General features: G+C 46.3%; 1 protein-coding gene across 2 annotated transcripts in view; it reads right to left on the bottom strand.

Moving 5' to 3' along the window:
- Window positions 1-20,879, bottom strand: part of LOC144769628 (guanine nucleotide-binding protein G(o) subunit alpha-like) — a 727,529-nt gene that overhangs the window by 255,389 nt on the left and 451,261 nt on the right. For both annotated transcript variants that reach the window (XM_078653798.1, XM_078653797.1), the window contains exon 6: window positions 3,625-3,799. In XM_078653798.1, coding sequence (XP_078509924.1) covers window positions 3,625-3,799 — 175 coding nt within the window. The remainder of the gene's footprint in view (window positions 1-3,624; window positions 3,800-20,879) is intronic.

The raw sequence follows: 20,879 nt of genomic DNA, 5'->3' as shown, positions 1-20,879 counted from the left end.
CTGTTCTGTTCTGCTCCTCGTCGCGAGAACGCCCCCCTTTACCTTGGTGGCCGCGGACCCAGTCAGAGAGGGTGCGTGGAGTTGGAAGTTTAACAGAGCGCTGCTGTGTTCCCCAGTTCAGCCCACTACGGGGAAAGGAACAATAAAATACAGAACAGGCTGCCATCACTTTGGAAAAAAATTCCACTAAGGTAAAGAACTCTGTAGCCCAGAATGCACTGTCGTTAGAAGGGCGGAGAGAGTGACGTGCAAAGTGCAGCTGTGGGCGTCTGTATTTAAAGACCAGTGATCAAGGGCAGTGGCCCGAAACATGTTTGGCGTATTTTGAACTCGGAGGGAACAACGCGCTGTCTGTTTACCTGCAATAAAGGTTGAAAATGCTTCCACTGTGTTGGCGTTCTCGAAGCAAGTGAAACTTTGGTGATGGACTATAAAATGCGGCGCTCCTCGTCGCGAGAACGCCCCCCTTTACCTTGGTGGCCGCGGACCCAGTCAGAGAGGGTGCGTGGAGTTGGAAGTTTAACAGAGCGCTGCTGTGTTCCCCAGTTCAGCCCACTACGGGGAAAGGAACAATAAAATACAGAACAGGCTGCCATCACTTTGGAAAAAAATTCCACTAAGGTAAAGAACTCTGTAGCCCAGAATGCACTGTCGTTAGAAGGGCGGAGAGAGTGACGTGCAAAGTGCAGCTGTGGGCGTCTGTATTTAAAGACCAGTGATCAAGGGCAGTGGCCCGAAACATGTTTGGCGTATTTTGAACTCGGAGGGAACAACGCGCTGTCTGTTTACCTGCAATAAAGGTTGAAAATGCTTCCACTGTGTTGGCGTTCTCGAAGCAAGTGAAACTTTGGTGATGGAATATATATATATATATATATATATATATATAAATAATTTGAAATATTTTTAACTGACAAAAAGTTATTTTAATTAATCTTGTCTTTACTCCTTTTAATGCATAGAGGGTAGTAAAATAGGTAAAATTGAAATATAATTGTAATAATGGAATGAATCAAGTAATGCTGTTCAAATTGTTTTTATGCACTGGCACTTTCTAAAAATATTTCTATTGTGCAATATGAGTGGATTGTTTACGTAAAGGGTACGAAGTACTATTGTTGGTATTCAAGCATTAGCACTTTTGTAAATATGACGTATTTAAGCACTAGCACTTTATTCTCTAGATTTAGATCTATGTGCAATTTTTGGAGTACTTGTTTACAGTAAGAGAGTATTATTGTTTACAAATTAGCACTTTATGATGATATAATAAGGTATTCGCTAATTGAAAATCATTACTATGAACTGTTTTTTCATTCCAATTATATCAGTTTGAAATAATTATGAGACAAATTAAGTTGAATAATTTCGCTAAGTTGTCGAAGGCCTTAGGAACTAATCATTTTGGGACGACAATTGCACAGCATGCGATATGGAATTGTGAATAATTTTATGAATAGGAAAATGTTCTCCTTTTGAGGCACTAATGATCTAGGGGCACTTGCCCAGACAATTGTGGAACCCTCATTGTTGGAACGGTTGAAAACAATAATGTTCTTCACGCACTTGCGTGCTATTTAAACTAAGCGTTTTTTTATGTCTTTTAAAATGAGAGATATAAAATGATTATAAGTTGCTCGTACGCATTACCCTGCTAACAGTGTTTGTCCTGAACAGGTAGCATATCTTCACTGTTGCTGTGCAATGATTCCTTTGACTTGCAAGTGTTAAAATGGCCGCCAAATTAGAAGGCAACTTATGTGCATTTTAATTGTCCTTTTACACTGTTTAGTACCCTTTCTGTGTATTTTTAGGAGTATCGAATGGTATTACAAACATCTTGATCAAGGGAGCTTGACTCCCGAAGCGCGTTGATGAATGTAACTTAATAAATAAAAGCCAAAGTTTTTGATAATCGCGTACGAGTGACGGATGATTTCCTTGACGAACAAGTATGGATTTCTCATTTTGAATATATATATATATATATATAACAATGAAGGTAATGCGTGCCTGTTTGTGTGATTTCAGCAGCCCAGGAAGAAGCGGCGCAAGACCGCGAAACGCGTTGGCATATGTTAAAGAGTTGGAGCAGGAAGCAAGCTGCATCTAATTGCCGGATGGTGGAGCACTGTAGTGTTCTCTCTCAATGCTTTGGGAACTTTGTGGAAAAAAAAAAATATATATATATATACACATATACATACATATATATATACATATACATACATATATATATATATATATATATACATACATATATATATACATATACATACATATATATATACATATACATACATATACATATATATATATATATATATATCAATCATGTTTTGATTATTAATTTTGTAATACCTACAGCCTGAGTTACAGACCCCTAATCCAAAACCCCTTGTGTTAATTGAGTTGGCGCCTTAAGGGCAGATGGGAAGCGGGCTCGCTTAGTTTGACACCTGGAAAAGGGGCCATCACTTTGGAGTATAAGTTATTAGGAAGAGAGGGGGGGTCTAGGCCGTACCGGGCCACATTGTCAGCTGTGAGCTTACCCTGCCAATATACTTGGCATTTTGAAGGTAATGCCTCTTGGATATGTTTAACGCCAGTACACAGCTGAAAGGTAAAGAGAGTGTGTATGCATTTTCATTAGGATTCTTTGGAAAATATAGGGCAAGAGAAAAGATTCAAGCTGTCCCTAGTCTAGACCTAAAAATCTAAAAACCTGCTAGGAAGTCAAACATTTATGCATTTCAGTGGGTTTTATTGATCAATTCACAGATGCTCTGAAGTATTCTTAAACTGACAACTGGTCAGTGGTTAGCTTACTCTCGCTGATGTGGTTTCGAAGCACTTTTTTGCAAGTGTAGCGCTTTATTACGGAACCCAAAAAGATTAGTGGTGGATTAGTATTGGGAAATAAGAGTTAAAACACCCAGACACACAATAGCAGATGCGCCCACTGCAACTTGTGGGAAAATAGTACGTATTGCACATAATAGTGTGTCTTAATATTCCTCAAAGTGGATGTGTGGCTTCTTCTATGCTTTACTTGCCTCAACTGACTCATTCAGGATTTGGCACTTAAATGTGGACAGGACTAGGCTCACGACTATTGGAAGGGGTGGGGTTGTTTGTAGATGTGTGCTATTGGGGCCTAGTGAAGAAAGAGGGTTATCTGATATGCTCCAAAAACCTCTACTCAGGTAGTATGTTTCTGGAATTCTTTATCACTGGTCTTGGTAGTGCCTCCAACTTGTTCTTTATTGGGGTCTTAGCAACTTCGGTCCAGAAGCTCATTCACCTCCCCATTCCCACACCATGTAGCAGATTCACAAGCACCGTTGGGTCTATGGAAGACTTCCCAGCAATTCACACAGGAAACACCTTCTTGTGTCCAACTCTTGGTTAAGTCAACCTTTAAGTACTGGAGTTCAAGGGGTACTTGTAAGGATCTCTCCCGAGGTACTCACACTCAGCCTGGTCTCAGCTGTATCCGAGGAGCCCTGAGCATGCTAGAACCCGCCCACTACCACCAATGACATCACAGCAGATGGAAACACATGACCTAAACAGTGGGCACTGCACGCTTGCATATTACCGCTCTTCCTTGTACCAACTTACCACAGGGGTAGCGGCATGCAGCCTCTTGTTGTCATCCTCATATAGGTTCTTGTCATCCTTGAGGACCTTTGTGTCATACGTGCCGAGTGCTACCACAAAGAGGACAGCGTTTACATCCTCAAAGCAGCGAATCCACTTCCTCCGCTCTGTGCGCAAGCCGCCCACATCATACACCCTGCAAGAGACAGGACATCGCATAAGGATACGCACATGGGACACTTCATGCCAATGGTGCCTACGGGTACAGACAGGGCCCAGAGAAACAATACCTTACCCTCTTAGCAGCACTGACAGAGATCAGACCTGGTTTGAACTAGGCCTCCAAGTGTGCCAGAGGACTGTCAGTGGAGAGAGGGAGACTGACTGCAGAGGAAAGTGGCATGAGGGAATTAGATGCTCTAAAGACCACTACTCTTTTCACAGACTGTAGCAATGTATTTCAGGATGGAAACATTTCAATTCTAATAATTCACAACAAAATCATTGTTATTGTTCATGTTATCTGATACTACTAAGAAACATTGGCAAAGCTAACAGGTCCAGCTTGTAATATCAGAAAACTCACATAAAGGCACCCAAATACTGGTTAGGTGGCACACTGTGTGAAGCAACACCCTTAATTACAATGGCACGCCCCTTGGCAAGGATTCCTAGTTAAGCTGCTTTGTCCATGCCCCTTCTTTGAGACTCCCAACGTTTTCACCCACTTAAAGCACTGTCCTAAGACCTCGGCGCTACCCAGACAAAATCTGCAACACACTTCATCTCTCATCAAAGCATCTCAAACCGCTGAAGACTGTACCAAATCACCTCAGTCTTCTGCACACCTTGATACCAACAGACTACCTCCTTTCTTAGACTATGCCACTAACACACTACAACACTCCTCAAGCCACACACCAGGCTTTGATCTCTTAAGATCATACCAACAACACATCTCAAGGAACGGGGTAAAAGAGGAAAGGAGCAAAGGAGGAACCAGCAAGGGTGGAGTAAAGAAGGGAGGCAGAGACGGGAGATGGAAAGAGAAGGAATGAGCAGGAGACTGAAGGTGAAGCGGCAAACAAGTATAGGAAGGACGGCATAGCAGAACCCTCTCAAGATCATACCAACAACATATTTTTTATTTTTATTTATTTATTTATTTAATTTGTTTAGCGCGTTATAACCACAGGGGTCTCTAAGCGCTGATTGTCCAGATTACGTAGTGGGGTTTGGCATGTTACATGATCTTAACAGTGCACCTAGAGGCTGCTCCATGCTTGCTTAAACAAAACAGTTTTTAATTTTTTTCTGAAGGCTAACAAATTGCATTCCTTCCTTAGTTCCGGGGCCAGTTTATTCCACAGAGCTGGGAGTGTATTGGAGAAAGCACGTCCCCCCACCGTGGCCAGTTTAAAACGGGATTGGGATAAGAAGGTAGCATCCGATGAGCGCAGAGTCCTGCTCGGCGTATATGGAGATAGGCGAGATTTCAAATAGGCAATCCATCCTATTCAGGAGTGCAATTAATGGCTGTAAGTAAGCATTAAAGAGTAGGGGTGACAGGGCAGAGCCCTGTGGGACCCCGCAAGTAATGGGCGCGGAGGTGGAAAGCAGGTCCCCCAGCTGTACTCTTTGTGTCCTGCCCTGCAGGAAAGATGTAAGCCATGCAAGAGCTGTGCCCCTGATACCAAAAGACCTCAACCGCGACAAAAGTTGGTCATGACACACGGTATCAAAGGCCGCGGAGAGATCTAATAGTACCAGGGTACTCGGTGTTTTTTTATCAGCCCGACTCCTCAGCTCGTCCAGGATTGATAGCATAACTAGTTCCGTGCTATGATTAGCACGGAACCCTGCCTGATTAGCCTCCAGCAGGTTGTTGCTCTCTAGATGTTTTGAGAGCAAAGCCAACACATGCTGCTCGATCACCTTAGCCAAAAAAGGCAACTGGGAGATGGGACGGAAGTTCTTTAAACACTTTGTGTCCGACCCAGGTTTTTTTAGTAGAGGAATCAGGCGAGCCTCTTTAAAAACTAGAGGAACCTGTCCTGTGTAAAGGGAAGTGTTCAGCAGATGCAAAACTTCTTCCTCGATGCCTGGTAATGCCGACTTGAACACTTCAGGAGGGCATGGATCCATCATGGAACCGGATTTGACTCGGTCCGTGATTGTGGATAGTTCCTGTTTTGAAATTAAGGGGAGTTCAGCTAACGGTATGATGTCCGGCGGGGCAGTGTGGTCAGGTGGGCAAGGACATTCGAGGGATGTAGTTGCAGCAATTTCTCCCAGGATATCGGAAATCTTATTCACAAAGAAGTCCTGAAACCTCTGGCAGTCCTCCTGAGTGAACTCAGTGCTTTGCTCTTTGTTAATCCTGAGCTCCGCCAGAACCCGAAAGATTTCCTTCTGTGGATTCCTAGCTGCAACTATTCTTTCCTCGAAGAAAGCAGCCTTCCTAGTTTGAATGGCTAGTTTATAAGACGCTAAAGATGACATATACTCTTTCTTGGCAGCGGCGTCATACTCTTTCCGCCATGCCCGTTCTTTCCTCCTCACCCCACGTTTCATGTCACGTAGGGAGTCATTGTACCACGGGGCCCCAGCTCCTCTCTCCACCTTCTTCACCCTACGAAGGGGTGCCACCAAATCAATGGCTCTCCCCAATTTAAGGTAGAGATGTCCACAAAGGGCATCGATATTGGCGTCCTGCTCCTTTACTGGGGGAGACTGTTCTAGGAAAGAAACCATTTTTTCCCCATCAAGGTTTCTCCACTTCCGGGCCATTTTCCAACCTTCCCCCGACTTAGGCAGGTGGCTATTCAAAAGTATTTTGCCCTTTATTAAAAAGTGGTCACACCAGGCGCATGGCAAGATCTCTATAGCGCCCTGGACTGGCATAGTGGTCCAGACTAAATCAAGCACATGTCCCTTCTCGTGTGTCGGTCCCTTCACCTGTTGAGTAAAGTCCAAGGAGAAAATTGCTTCCTCAATCTGAAGTGCTTGCCCCTCTTTAGGGGATTTTTCCCAATGATAATTGAAGTCTCCGACAACAATCATTTTATCATATCTTGAGCGCAAGTCCTGAACCAATCTAGTAAAAAGAACCGGGAAATCTGGCGAAGCCCAAGGCGGGCGGTATACCACCAGGAACACCAAGCAAGCCGCCCCCAGCCTGAGCTTTACCCCCATAATCTCTGCACCCCCCATGGTTTCGGATAGAAACCTTTCGGCACGGAGACGGGCCTGATAAAGGAGGGCTACTCCCCCTCCTTTTTTGGCTCCCTCCCTATTGAAGTGGAGTGCCAGATAACAATTCAATTCAATTCAAAAGTGCTTTATTCGAGTATTACTCATAAAAGCAGACAAACAAACACATAATAAAATACAATTAAATTACAAAGTCAAATATGACTTAAGCACAATACACGTTAAAAAGACATATAAAATTAAATTTCATCCTGTTATTTACAGACAAAGGTGCAAAGTTCATATGATAAAAAATCAGATTTTAAAAGCAATCCATTATCACTATTTAAAATCAGTACCAATTATTCATTCATCAAATAACACCTCGCATGGGAACAGAGAATAGATAAACTAGCAGTCTCTGTTCAACTAAGCAGAGAGTAGTCACCCTACTAGCAATCTCTGCCTAATTACCCACGCCCACCCCATGTACTTTGCAGTCGCTATGATAATCCAGTTTAAGGAGGTAGATTTGACAATACGTAGAGCTACCATACTGCTTTTAGTACCCAGGTTTCTACACATTGGAGCCAACCAAACACGTCTAGGAGCAGAATATGCATTACAAGCAAACAAGAAATGACCCAACGTTTCCTTTCCCTCCCCACAAATTGGGCAAATAGCTGGGCCTCCATTTCTCCATTTTGATGTTAAATTACTCAGTGGTAGGGAGCCAGCCCTCATTTGGAAAAACAGTTTCCTGTCCATGGGTTTAGTAATAAGATCCCAGTACATTTCAAACATGGGAAACAGTTTAGCTTCAAGAAAAGCAGTCGTCATAGACCCATTACTGTTACTAAGGATGCTCCTGTTTTCGACCTGTTCCCAAAAAAGATTTTTTATGAACAATTTGGATGGGAAGGATGACCCAGATGGATCGGACCACAATTCAATTAACCCTAGTTCACTTAATGCTGTTTTTAGTGATGTAAACCATCTGATTTTATGAAATCGGTCTGCTTTGATGACGTCAGCAAACCCTGCTGCATATTGTGACAACTCAGGGGTGGTCCAGATTCTACGCCAATATAATATCGGACGGAGTTTGCACATTGCCGAGATTTCCTTCCTACCAAGGTCATATCTGAGAGGCAAAATGGGGCTGCTCTGTGGGGTTCCAGTTAGTTTCCGCAGGAAGTTATTCTCTGATGTCTGTAACTCCTGGAGATTTTCTTGCCCCCACATCTCTGCCCCGTACAATGCTGACCCTATTGCCTTGGCCTCATATATGATCAGGGGAGGTTTCATTGGTTTGGTCAAAGATTTACTATGCTCCTTAATGATGGTACCAGCCAGTTGTTTGTGCCTTAGTACTGCAATATTTAGATGATGGTTCCATCTATTATCATTTGAAATGTGGATCCCCAGGTAAGTAAAGGAATTTACTACATCGAGGCAACGCCCACTCATGGATATTTTAGATTTAAAATTTTTAGATGGATTAAATACCATGAGTTTTGTTTTGGCTGCGTTTACCTCCAAGCCATGGTCACTACAAAATTTGTCAAAAATTACCAATGCCTTTTGCAGACCACTGGGGGTTTTTGATAAAATTAAGGTGTCGTCTGCAAACATTAAAATGGGAACTTTTACACCTGCAAGTGAGGGAGCATCTACTGGCTCGGCTTGCATACGGGGAACAATTCCATTAATAAAAAGTGTAAACAATGTCGGTGCCATTGAACAGCCCTGTCGAACCCCACGCTCGACAGGAAAATCAATGGTATCGTTGCCGTAACCACCCCATTGAATTTTAGCATAAGTACCCTCATGGAGTCTCATGATCAAAGTTAAAATGGTCATCGGGACCCCCAGAGCAGCCAACACCTCCCACAATTTTGCCCTCGGTACCAGGTCGAATGCAGCCCGTAGGTCAACGAAAGCTGCATAGAGACTGCATCCACCCAGAACCACTGTCCTCCACTGTATCAATTGAAAACGAAAGACCTGGTCCACCGTGCTGGTCGCTCTGCGAAACCCAGCCTGAAAAGGAGATAAAACATTCTGTTCCTCTGCCCAATCAAGCAAGTTGTTAATAATTACACGTCCTACAACCTTTTGAACCGTGTCAATTAAGCTGATTGGACGGTAGTTGCATGGTTGGGCGCGATCTCCCTTTTTATATACTGGGATAATAACAGCCCCCCGCCAGGATACCGGGATTTCAGCGCCCCTAGCTATATGATTTAGTAAAAGGCAGATGTACTTACTCCACCTATCGGTGTCATTTAAAAAGACGTCTGCCGGGACTCCGTCAATACCCGGAGCTCGGCCACTGTGCACAGATTTCAAGGCAGACAGGACTTCGCTCTGCACAAAAATGTCTTCATCTGTATACAGGTAAGTTGGACTAGAGCTATTATTAACTGATCCCTGGAGGAGTACTGCTCGCTGAAAAATTTGACCCATGCATCGTGGGAGACATTATTATTGGGAGTTTCTGGAGATCTGCCATGGCCCCATTTGACAATATGCCAAAATAATCTAGAGTGTTTACATTCACTAGCACTTTTCAATTTCTGCCAGTGGTCTTCATCCCATTCTCTTTTAGCCCTAGCAATGCAGTTTTTATAGTGCTTCCTGGCAGATCGAGTCTCACTCAAATTATTACTTTTGATTGCAGCTCCTAATTTAAATCTTGCTACCCTACAATCTTGATTGTACCACTTTGCTGATTTATACGGGCGGTCCCTAATATTATGTACGGGTTTTAAGAAGAAACTTTTAACTTCGTTAAAAAGAGTCGTATGTGCTTTATTAATATCTTCATATCCCTGTAAAGACCCAGCAATATTCTCCAGTACCAAAATGGCCTTGTCTGCCGCTACTCCTATCTTTTCCAGGACCTGCTGATCTGTCTTGACACCAGACCACCTTAACCTACGCATATTATTAGATGGAATGATCGTCTGTAGCACCGGTTGGACACAAGAGGTTGTGGCAAATTCGTCAGATGTCCACCAATTATGAGAGACACATAACGGATCGTGGTCGCTTTCTGGCTTAGCTGTTACTACCATATCACTAAGAGATGACCATAAGGACATACTACAAATAACATAGTCGATGCGACTTTTACTTCGCCCGTTATTAAAAGTCACGGCGGGATCACGATCTGATTTGGTCCGACCATTCAAGGCTCGTAGCCCGTGCTCCAGACACATAGCGTTTAGGCCTAGGATATCAGCCGTCCACCGAGTTATCGGTGGGGAATCTAATGTGGGGATGTTCCAGAGCTTGTCTTCCTCAGCTCCAAGAGGAGAATCACCAGTGATTAGAGGTTCAAAAGTACGATTTAAATCGCCTGCAATTAGAATGTTTTTCCCTGCAGATTGTGTCTCAAGAATATTAAAAAGACTCAAGAGAACCTCAGATTTACCTTTACTTCCACCTCTGACATAGATATTATAAATATCTATGGAGATGGATTGATCGCTAGTCAATCTGATGAGCTGGATATCTTTTTGGTCAAGCTCCACACATTTTACAATAAATTTTAAAGACTGCCTAATCCACATGATAAGGCCCCCCATCGGCCGCCCTTTGGGGCCCTTAATAGCAGGAACATGAAAATTTACATACCCCAAAGCAAAAATAGGATCACACGCCCAGGTCTCTTGAAAAATACAAAGGTCATAATTATTAATAAATTCAAACCAATCAGCGCAATCCATCTTTGAGCAAAGCCCAGCCACATTCCAGGACAAAAGATTCCCAGAACTAGATGTCATAGGAGAGCAGGGATCAATAATAGTCTTGTGTGCCGTCCGACCCCCAATAACCTGCTTTATGTTTTTTACATTCAGTGACCCTGGTGAATCATAGGACGAAAACCCCAGAGTACAATCTGCAGTTAAATTGTTGACTGTATCAAAAATGCTTTTGTCACAGAGGGGCAAGGAGATAGAGTTGCAAATAGATGGTTGTCAATCGCAATCATTTAAGTTAGATAATGCAGAGAAGCGATTTTCCAACCCCAAACCCCAGTCCACTGAAGCGACATCCTTCCTCCCCCTCTTGGTCACAATGTTCCATTTGGTTCTCAAAAAACTTGAGTTTGGGCCACTTCCCTTTCTTGATAGAAGAAGTCCAAAGTCAATGGAACTATTGAGGTTGATCTCCGTTGTGGTGGTAGGATGTTAGGTAAGATGTTAGGCAAAACCCCAGGGTCAGAAAAATGTAGAACAACACACTCCCCTTTAAACTTTTTCTCCCTAACCCCAATCCACTGGACACTTCTTGCATTGACAAGCTCTTCAGAGAGTTGCTGTTTTCCCCATGGAGTGATTACCATGTTGTTGGTCAACCATGATAGAGATTTATTTATTAAAGAAGATGTAGTTTCAGACTCACCTTGAACCAAGGGAGGAACGCTAGCAAGAACAAGTACCAATGGGGAAGCTTCAACCACAAGCTCGAAAGTCCCTTTTTCAGTAAATGTAGATGGGTCTTCAACAGCAGAAGCAGGGGTTGGGGCAATAGGAGAGACACCAGGAAAAATATTATTAGTTGCCATTTGGGGATTTGGTGCAGGGGTAGGGGTAAGTCCACTGTTAGCTGCAGGTACTAGTTTACTTAGAGATTCCTCTATCTTGGCGGAGACATCGTCCGGGAGTTTACCTAAGTCACCCAAAGTTTTTTCCAATAGCCCTTCCAGACGATTAACCTCAGAGGTTAGCTTATCTATTTTGCTGACCAGGGGTTTAACCACACCTTTGATTTTAGTATCCATCATAGCCAGTAGTTTATTAAATTGGGCATTTGAAAATGTGACATAAGCCTCATTAGCGAAATTGAACTCCTCATCCTCTGATTGTTTCCTCGGGAGGTTTACAACTCTGTTCTTGGCTGACCTTAAACACTCCCGTTTCCCCAGAACGGGTGATGGAGGAGAGATGGAGAGATCATGACTAGTAATTATCTCTGTCAATACTTCGTTTACGCTAAGGTCTTCAGGTCCAGCAACAATACCACTAGGCTGTATGAATGTATTTTCCGGAAGTGAGTCAGGTATTGCACAGTCTGTGCTGTTATTAATCTGGTGACCAAAAGGATCATCTGACTCAATGTCGATTAAGGGAGATTGGGCAGATGAGTCTATTCCCAAAGAAGCTCTCCTGCCAATGTTAATTTTTTCTACAACTTGTACCAAGTAGTTCTCAATAGAATTGCTAGGAGTGAGTAACTTTTTAGGAGGCATGATACTCTTTACACACAGCCAAAGGTAAAGACTTACGATGGAATGTGTCGAGATGATGATGTGCACAAAAACGTCGAAATCCGGACAGCAAACCAAGGGACCAGGTCCAACCCAACCCTGGCCAACCTCGGACGGCCTCAGACGGCCCGCCCTTTGTCCGGGCTTCGTCCGGGCGTCCCGCGAAGCGGGTGTCAGCGGCGCTTTTGTGCGCCTCCTGGCGCCCTCGCGTCGCTGGAAAGCGCGCCGCCGCGTAGGCTGCCGGGAATTGAAGTCCCGGAGCGGCGGCGCGTGTAGGCTGTTAGCTGGTGACTCTCGGCGGTGGCGGCTTGACTCCGTGTGCCCCCGCAGCCCCAAAGAAATGCTCCTGGCTTGTAGCGGCGTCAGCAGGTAAGTGTGCAAAGGCTCCCCCACTCCGCCGGTGTCAGCGGCGCTTTTGTGCGCCTCCTGGCGCCCTCGCGTCGCTGGAAAGCGCGCCGCCGCGTAGGCTGCCGGGAATTGAAGTCCCGGAGCGGCGGCGCGTGTAGGCTGTTAGCTGGTGACTCTCGGCGGTGGCGGCTTGACTCCGTGTGCCCCCGCAGCCCCAAAGAAATGCTCCTGGCTTGTAGCGGCGTCAGCAGGTAAGTGTGCAAAGGCTCCCCCACTCCGCCGGTGTCAGCGGCGCTTTTGTGCGCCTCCTGGCGCCCTCGCGTCGCTGGAAAGCGCGCCGCCGCGTAGGCTGCCGGGAATTGAAGTCCCGGAGCGGCGGCGCGTGTAGGCTGTTAGCTGGTGACTCTCGGCGGTGGCGGCTTGACTCCGTGTGCCCCCGCAGCCCCAAAGAAATGCTCCTGGCTTGTAGCGGCGTCAGCAGGTAAGTGTGCAAAGGCTCCCCCACTCCGCCGGTGTCAGCGGCGCTTTTGTGCGCCTCCTGGCGCCCTCGCGTCGCTGGAAAGCGCGCCGCCGCGTAGGCTGCCGGGAATTGAAGTCCCGGAGCGGCGGCGCGTGTAGGCTGTTAGCTGGTGACTCTCGGCGGTGGCGGCTTGACTCCGTGTGCCCCCGCAGCCCCAAAGAAATGCTCCTGGCTTGTAGCGGCGTCAGCAGGTAAGTGTGCAAAGGCTCCCCCACTCCGCCGGTGTCAGCGGCGCTTTTGTGCGCCTCCTGGCGCCCTCGCGTCGCTGGAAAGCGCGCCGCCGCGTAGGCTGCCGGGAATTGAAGTCCCGGAGCGGCGGCGCGTGTAGGCTGTTAGCTGGTGACTCTCGGCGGTGGCGGCTTGACTCCGTGTGCCCCCGCAGCCCCAAAGAAATGCTCCTGGCTTGTAGCGGCGTCAGCAGGTAAGTGTGCAAAGGCTCCTCCCACTATCTGGTAGGGCCGCCACTAAATCAGGCGCTGAACAATCCTCCAGCCAAGTTTCGGTAAGTGCAAGAGCATCTAGCTCCCCGTCTTCCAATAGTGAGAAGACCTCCAGCTTATGGCCCTGCAGATAGCGTGTATTCAGCAGACCAAAATTTAAAGCGCAAACATTGGGGGTGCACTGCCGCACTCCTGTGCTCTTAGGTGAGATCAGCAGGCGCTCCCGAGTCAACAGATGTATGCAATCCTGATCGGGTTAAAACTTACCCAAGTTAAGCTCCAATAGTTCGCCTCTCGAATAGGACAGAATCGGGCCAGGGGTCAAAGGAAGAAAGCAAAAGAGGCAAGGTGCTACATAAGTAAGAAAGGGGGAAGTAATCGGGAGAGAGCAGATGGAAGGGAATAAAGAGGGTATAGGTAGGGGATGGAAGGAAAGAGGCAAAGGGAAGGAAAAGAGGGCAGGAAAAAGGTAAGGAGAGTGCATCACATGTAAACAGCTAAGCGGAGAGGCAAGCCACACTCAATCTACCCCAATACCACCCGCCCCTTCTCTAACTCAGGACGATAATTCTGAACCACAGGAGAGTAGCCACTATGGGTGCAGTGCGCCGGGGGCCACTGCATATTGACAATGCTGTATTTTACTACCTCAACAGCAGTCAAAAGACCATTTTCCTTGCTTGCACCAGGCCCCATGGCATCTACCACTGAACCAGCGAGTGCATCTATCTGGTTCATGCAGGTTCTGTCGTTGCTGTACAGGCAGAAGGTCCGGTTTAGAATACTGCAGGGTCAAACTTACTCTAACTTTCTGTGGACGATAACGAGAGGCTAGTTTCTAAAAAAAAGTCCACATTTGTAAAGCGCACAATCACCCGTAAGGGTCTCTAGGCGCTGGGGGCCGTCGGGAAGATTAAGCGAGCTATTACCCAGAGTCACATGGTGCTGGGCTAACCTGCCGCCGGAGACGGGGATCGAACCGTGGTCCCCAGATTCCAGCGTCAGTCGCCCTGGCCGCGGCGCCACACCTCTCCCTCAAAAAAAAAAAAAGCAAAAAATACACTTTGTGTCAAAGCCGTACGATGAGTGCTTTTATGTGTCACATTATCACAACCCTACCAAAAGCCCCCGCCTCTCCTACACTGGAGAGCAGAGATGCGTAAACATTGCCTTCGGAGGCTGCCAGTGTAATGAAATCTTCCTACATTTCCATATTCCCCTGTTCCTCCTTCGAGCTTCATCTTCCGCCTCTTAAATCAGGAATGGCAGGGGAGATATGAGCGTCTCCCTTGTGGAATATGAATCAGCGCCCACCCCAGGAGCTCCAGCTCTTTGCAGCTGAAAGCAAGGTAAACCCACTTTCTATCACATCCCTTTCTATCACGTTCAAAGCGATGGGGCGGGGATTCTCATTCTATTGCTCTAGGAAAGTTGAAAAGCGGAATGGACCCGTCAAGATTCCAACCTGGGACAACGAAAACAGGTGTGTTATTACCCAACTCAAAGGTTCTCATTTTATTGCCCTAGGAGGGATGGATGAAAATCGTGGATCCAGCAAGATTCCAGCCTGGGACAATGAAAACAAACATAGGACCCAGGACTGTATGCATTAGTCCATGGATCCACCCGACAGACACACAAAATAGGTACAGCAAGGCCAGCAGTGCTGCAACATTCCACTGTCCGTGTGTATCTTTGAGTTCTCATATCGGGTAAACAGAAGAATGTTGGGGTACACAAGAAAAGATAGAATCAACAGATCAGGGATCTTGTATTGCCACTGAACATTGCACTGATATATGGTAAAGACTTCTCTAGATTATTGTATTTAGCGTTGGGAGTCCACAAGGAAATACTGCACAGAGACGCAAGACAGAGCTGCGTGCTGGCCCCTACATTATTTTCGCTATATATAAACAGCGTTCTTTCCATTTTGACTCACGCTGATGTAGATGCACCCTCTGGCCCGAGTCAAAATCCTAATCTAATTTGCAGATTCAACTCTTTTGATCTCCAAGACCCCGAGCAGTCTCCAGAAACTTTTGATGCGTTTTGAGGAGTTCTGCATTGTTAGAGCCTGGCGATCAACCTGACAAAAACCGAGCTGATGTCATTGAACACCCCACAAATCCTTCAAAAAGGGCCTAGAACTTGAAGGGGGGGCCATTAGAAATTGCTCAACACTTTACGTACTTGGGCATTATTTTTAGCGATAATATGTCTTGGAAGACTCAATTGACAAAAGCGGTCATAAAACTCAAGCAACTAACGGGGCAGTTCATAAAGAGTATAAAGACTCCTACAACAAACCTACAAGGCCTTGTCTCCACTTACATGAGCCCATGGTGCTGGGGTCTGTCCTTTAAGGGGCCGAGCTATGTGGGTCATGCAAACAGATGCCCTAACCATTAAACCATTACCGAAAAGAAAATAAATTCTATCACAAATTGGCATATCTCCCTGCTAGTATTCCCCTGGTACCACTTTTCATGAACTTGGGTGAACCAAGCTTACAAGATAAAGCTAGACTTCGCCTGCAGTTATACTGGAGGCGCTTATGGGCTACCCCAGAACTTGAGTACTGGACTCTGCCCTCCAGGATGGTATTTCTGCTAGCCACCCGGTCAAAATCCCTTGGGTTCTGCACATCAAAGTTTTATTGAACTTTATTGGGGCCTCTGTACTTTGGACGAATGCAGGTGCCACTTCCTTTCCATCTAAACCAAAACTATTGGTCAGCAATCGAGGCCAAAGCTTTAAGACGATCCGACCTTCCCAGAACATCACGTGAATTCCAGGATTTTAAGGAACACTTATGTTTCGAGTCATATTGGGACCAAGGGGCGGCTCCCAGCGATAGAAAACTGTATTTTCACTTAAGAGCAGGCACACTGCACATAAGAGTCTTTACGAGGAGCTGGTCAGAATGCGCTAGTTTTTCTTGTCCGCTATGTCCCTCCATGACAGAGTGTGTGTGACACGTTTTTGTTGTTTGTCCATCTTACGCTTGCCCACGCAAGTACTGGATAGCTCCTACTTGCAGGTGTTTATGCCAGCATAGCCAGTCAGCGGCACTTCACATTTTGAGGGCAGACTACAGTTATTCCGTAGCTATTCCTTTTGCCAAGTTTTTAGGGGCCATGTGGGCATTGTGCAGAAAGCTTTTATCTCTTGTATAAGGCACCTGACACTCTCCTTTTATTGTGCCCGAACTCAAAAGTTTTAATACGGTTTTATGTAATTTAACATTAATAGACATTTTATGATACACTGAATTGTATTTTAATGTTTTTGTTTTATGATATATTTATGAGTATTGTGTATGTACTTTTAAGGCCCTGGTGGCCGAAATAAAGTATTTTTGACTTTGAAATACTGTATGCAATTCTGTAGGTATCTCGAGCACTGTGTCCACCTCTGGAGGCCCTGCCTAGAGTACTGTGTTCACTTCTGAAGGCCTTCTCGGTCCCACTGTGTCACGAATTGAGAGGAACCACTAGCATGCAGTCCAATTTTCTGGAGGCCATCTTGTGACTTTTATCCATTTCTGGAGGCCTCATCTTGTGCACTGTGTCCCGTTTTAGAAATATGAAACTTTGTATCCCGCTCAGGAGGCTTCATGTGGAGCATTGTCCTCAGGGCTCTGCAGGTGTGTATGGGAGTGCTGTGTCCAGTACTAGAAAACTCATCAGGAGTGTTGTGTCCACTTCTTGAGGTATTACCTGGAACATTGGGTCCTGTTCTGAAGGCCTTATCTGGTGTATTGTATCCAGCTTTGGAGGCATACTCTAGCAAGTTCTTGGGTCCATCTCTGGAATGCTATGTTTTCTGGAGGCCATCGGTTAAGTTCTGCTGAGTTAAGGAGGGCTCATCTGCAGTGGCGTAGCCTGATCTAGAGTACCATGTCCAGTTAAGGACGGTACCTCTGTTACATGCATACATTTTTTTAATGGGTTTGTATTTCTTTAGAACAAGTCTAGCTAAAGAAGCAACAGAGGGATAAACATAAAAACATTTCAAACAATGGAACACTTTGAAATGTGCAATAGTAGGAGTGGTGTTGCGTTCACTTCTGAAGGAGTCCTGAGAACTACTGTGTCAAAGGCCTGAAGGTCCATTTGTAATATTGTATCTGGTACTCTGTGTGCAACCTGAATTATTACTACATATAGGTCTAACTCCGGCCTATTAATACACATCTGTTATGTAGTGGGTTTCTGGTTGCCACATTTGGCATATTGTGTCCAGTTCTTGAGGTATCATCAAGAACACTGAGATCAGCTCTGCATGTCATATCTGGCTGTGTACAGGGCCGGACTGGGGAACCAGAAGCAGCCCTTGCAAACATACTGAAGCCAGCCCTACTCCCTTTGTCTTCTAGAGCTATTGCTCTTTCCCTCCATTCATCTATTCATATTCTCTCTCTCGAAGCCTCCCCATGCCTCCTGCAATTAACGCTGGTGGCTGGTGAATTTGGCAGAGACACCAGGCGCGACCTTAGGGTTTCAAAACCTGCCTCTAAGGCCTCCAGTCCACCGGGGAAATGCTTGGTAGAATAAAAGGCCTGCCTGGCCCTGGCTGTGTCAGTTCTGGATACCTGAACGGATGTAGTGTTCACAGTTATGAAGAGCACCTTGTGCATTATCTTGAGTTTGGGTGACCACTTCCATTGAATGGTGTCGGGTTCAGAAGGTTCCATTTGAAATTTGTGTGAAAGTGTTTTTCATTGAGGGGTGAGTTTGTGTGTCTGGTTGTGTGGACTGTAACAAGCAAGGGGGTGGATGAATTGGTGACTAGATGGTGATCTGATAAACGGATGTTTGAGCGGAAAAGGTAGCAGAATAATGGGTTGCATGAAAAACAGTTAGCAAAAGATTTGTGAAACTGGATGACTGGCTGATGGTCTTTGAGCCACCAGCTGGAAGGAAGGAGGGAAGTCTGGGTGCCTGGTGTGTTATGTGAAAGCGTGTGACAGGGCGGAAGAACAGTTGAAGTCTTTTCTGAAAGTGGATGAGCAGACCGCTGGTTATATGAAAATGGATGGCTGAGGTGTTGAAGGCCCATACATATAGAATTAAACGTGAAACGGTATGTCCCAAGAACCAAAGTGCTATTAGCTGCAACACAAGCTATAACCAATTGCTGCCTCCAAATATCTTATTTGTCTGGGCCTTGTCACACCACTGCTACCCTCCTATGCTGCTCCCATATCACCCCTAAGCTTACTCAATTACTTTTCCCAGTCAACAGTCACTCTCCTTTACCTCGGCTCTGATTACTTAAATCTCATCCCTCTTCACGGTGTCCACCTCACGTGCCATTTCTTCACCCCACTATCTCACTCTTCTTTGCTATCTCCTCATCTCTCTGGCATCCACAGTCCTTTCGTGGCCTCAGCTCGGTATCCTTTTTTTTTTTTTTTTGGGTTCAAAAACTGCTTTATTGAGTAATAGAGATCACAATACACAGCTTTGTATGCCTACAACCCGGAGGCCGGCAGCATATAAAGGTAAGCACAACACAGCCCCGTGGCCGGCATCCCTGAGGCCCGGCGGCGTAGCATGTCCAAGCTGTAGGATGAAGAACACTGCCGGTGTAGTAGGGCAATGAAGGATACTCAGCAGCAGAACAGGGTTTTTTTTGTTTTGTTTTTGTTTTGTTTTTGACATTTCTAATTGGTCCGTTTCTAGAGTTATTCATACCCGTAACAGTAAACAGTAACCCCCAACTGTACAGAAACTAAGAGGCAATTCACGTCCGGTCAAAGAAAGAATAGTAATACGTTGGTGTGGCAACCCCGGCAGGCAGAGGTGGGCATGGTGCTACAGTCTCGTCATATCTAAGTCAACAACTACCCATCAGTCCTGGAAGGAGCAATGCATGTGGTGGTATGTAGTAGTAAGTAGTAGAAAGAAGAATTGTTCGTGCAGATCATGGTGTATGGAACCCCAGATTGGCCAAAGGGGAGGGGGGACAGTCAAGTGGAGGGAGAATGATCCGCGCCGATGAGGGCCACGCGGGGGGTGGAAATCAGGCTTAGTCGGTATGTTGAGAGGGACGGAGGCTTCGACAGGGACTACCCGGCAGGTACTACGAACACATGGAGGGGATCAGTGATCAGGTCCGGCGCTCAGATCGGGATTTAAACAGCAGCAAGGGGGTCTGTAGGCGAATCAGCGTCATCCGAGCATGCAAGCAAATAGCTCACCAGAGGACCCCAAATGTCATTAGGCCTACTCGAGATGGGCAGTAACTCGGCGAATGTAGTATGTTGATCCTGACAGTAGGTCAGGTCTGTCAGCCACTCCTTGAATTTAGGTGCTCTGCCACGACCCCAGCGGCACGCCACCCGCCTTCTGGCCAAGAGCAGTGCAATATCAACAAATTTCCGGGAAGATCTAGGGACCTGTAGAGTATACCCAAGGAGCATCACCAATGGATCCACGGTCAACTCCTCTCCCGTCATCTCAGTAAGGGCCTCTGTTACCTGTCGCCAGTAGTCCTCAACTTGGGGGCATCCCCATGCCAAGTGCAGGAAATCCGCGCGTTCAGCGCGACACCGCTCGCAGCGATCGTACTCCGCCAGGCCGAATCTGCGCTTCCTCGCCGGCGTATAATACACCCTTTGCAGGAATTTATAGTGTATAATCTTCAGTCTGCTACTGGCAGAGATGCGGGAGGTGAGCGCACAGCAATAGTGCCATTGCTCGTCAGTAATGTCAGTGGCCAACTCTGCAGTCCAGTGCTCACGGGCACTAGAATCCGGCGCTGGAGCTGCGCCCCGGAGCTGGCAGTAAAGGTCGGAGACCAGGTGAGCCCCATCCTGCGAGCAGAGCATGAAATGTAGTGGAGTGAGGACCTCAGGTTCGTCAGGAAAATCGGGCAGGATGTCTCTCATCCCTGCCCGCAGGCGTATGTAATAAAAGAGCTCTAGTGGGGTGTGGCTCTGTGATGCAAAAAAAAGTTCCGCCGACTTAAAAAACCCCGGTAGAGAACAAATCGCCCCAACAGGTAACGCGAATCCTCGCACAGAGGTTGCGGAAACCCTGCTCCAACAGTAAGGTAAGATTAGGATGATAGGTGAGTGGTAGTTTGGGCGAATAAAGCAGAGGGCACGACAAGCTCTTGGTGATACGGCGCCATGCGTCCAATGTGCAAGAGACCGAGGTATTTGATGTAGGTATGGATGTTTCAGAGCAGTGCATCAACCCATTGAGTGGGAGGGGATGCACTATTCAGTCTTCCACCGCGATGTGTGGCATGAAAGGCGTAGGGGGCATCCAGTGATAGGCAAAGTGTGCCTGCGCGCATTGATAATACGCCTCGAAGTCGGGGACATCAAAACCCCCCTTGTCATAGGGGAGTGTGAGCGTGGACCATTTGAGTCGGGGACTCTTGCCACCCCAGAACAACCTGCGTAATTCTGTCTTCAGGGTTTTAAAGAAATATGCACCGGGGAAATAAGGAATATTGAGGAAGAGGTAAAGAAATCGGGGGA

This window comes from Lissotriton helveticus, chromosome 7 (assembly GCF_964261635.1).
Source record: "Lissotriton helveticus chromosome 7, aLisHel1.1, whole genome shotgun sequence".
NCBI classification, from domain to species: Eukaryota; Metazoa; Chordata; class Amphibia; order Caudata; family Salamandridae; genus Lissotriton; species Lissotriton helveticus.
Note: the sequence above shows the minus strand (reverse complement) of the source record. Positions and strands in the feature narration are given on the sequence as shown.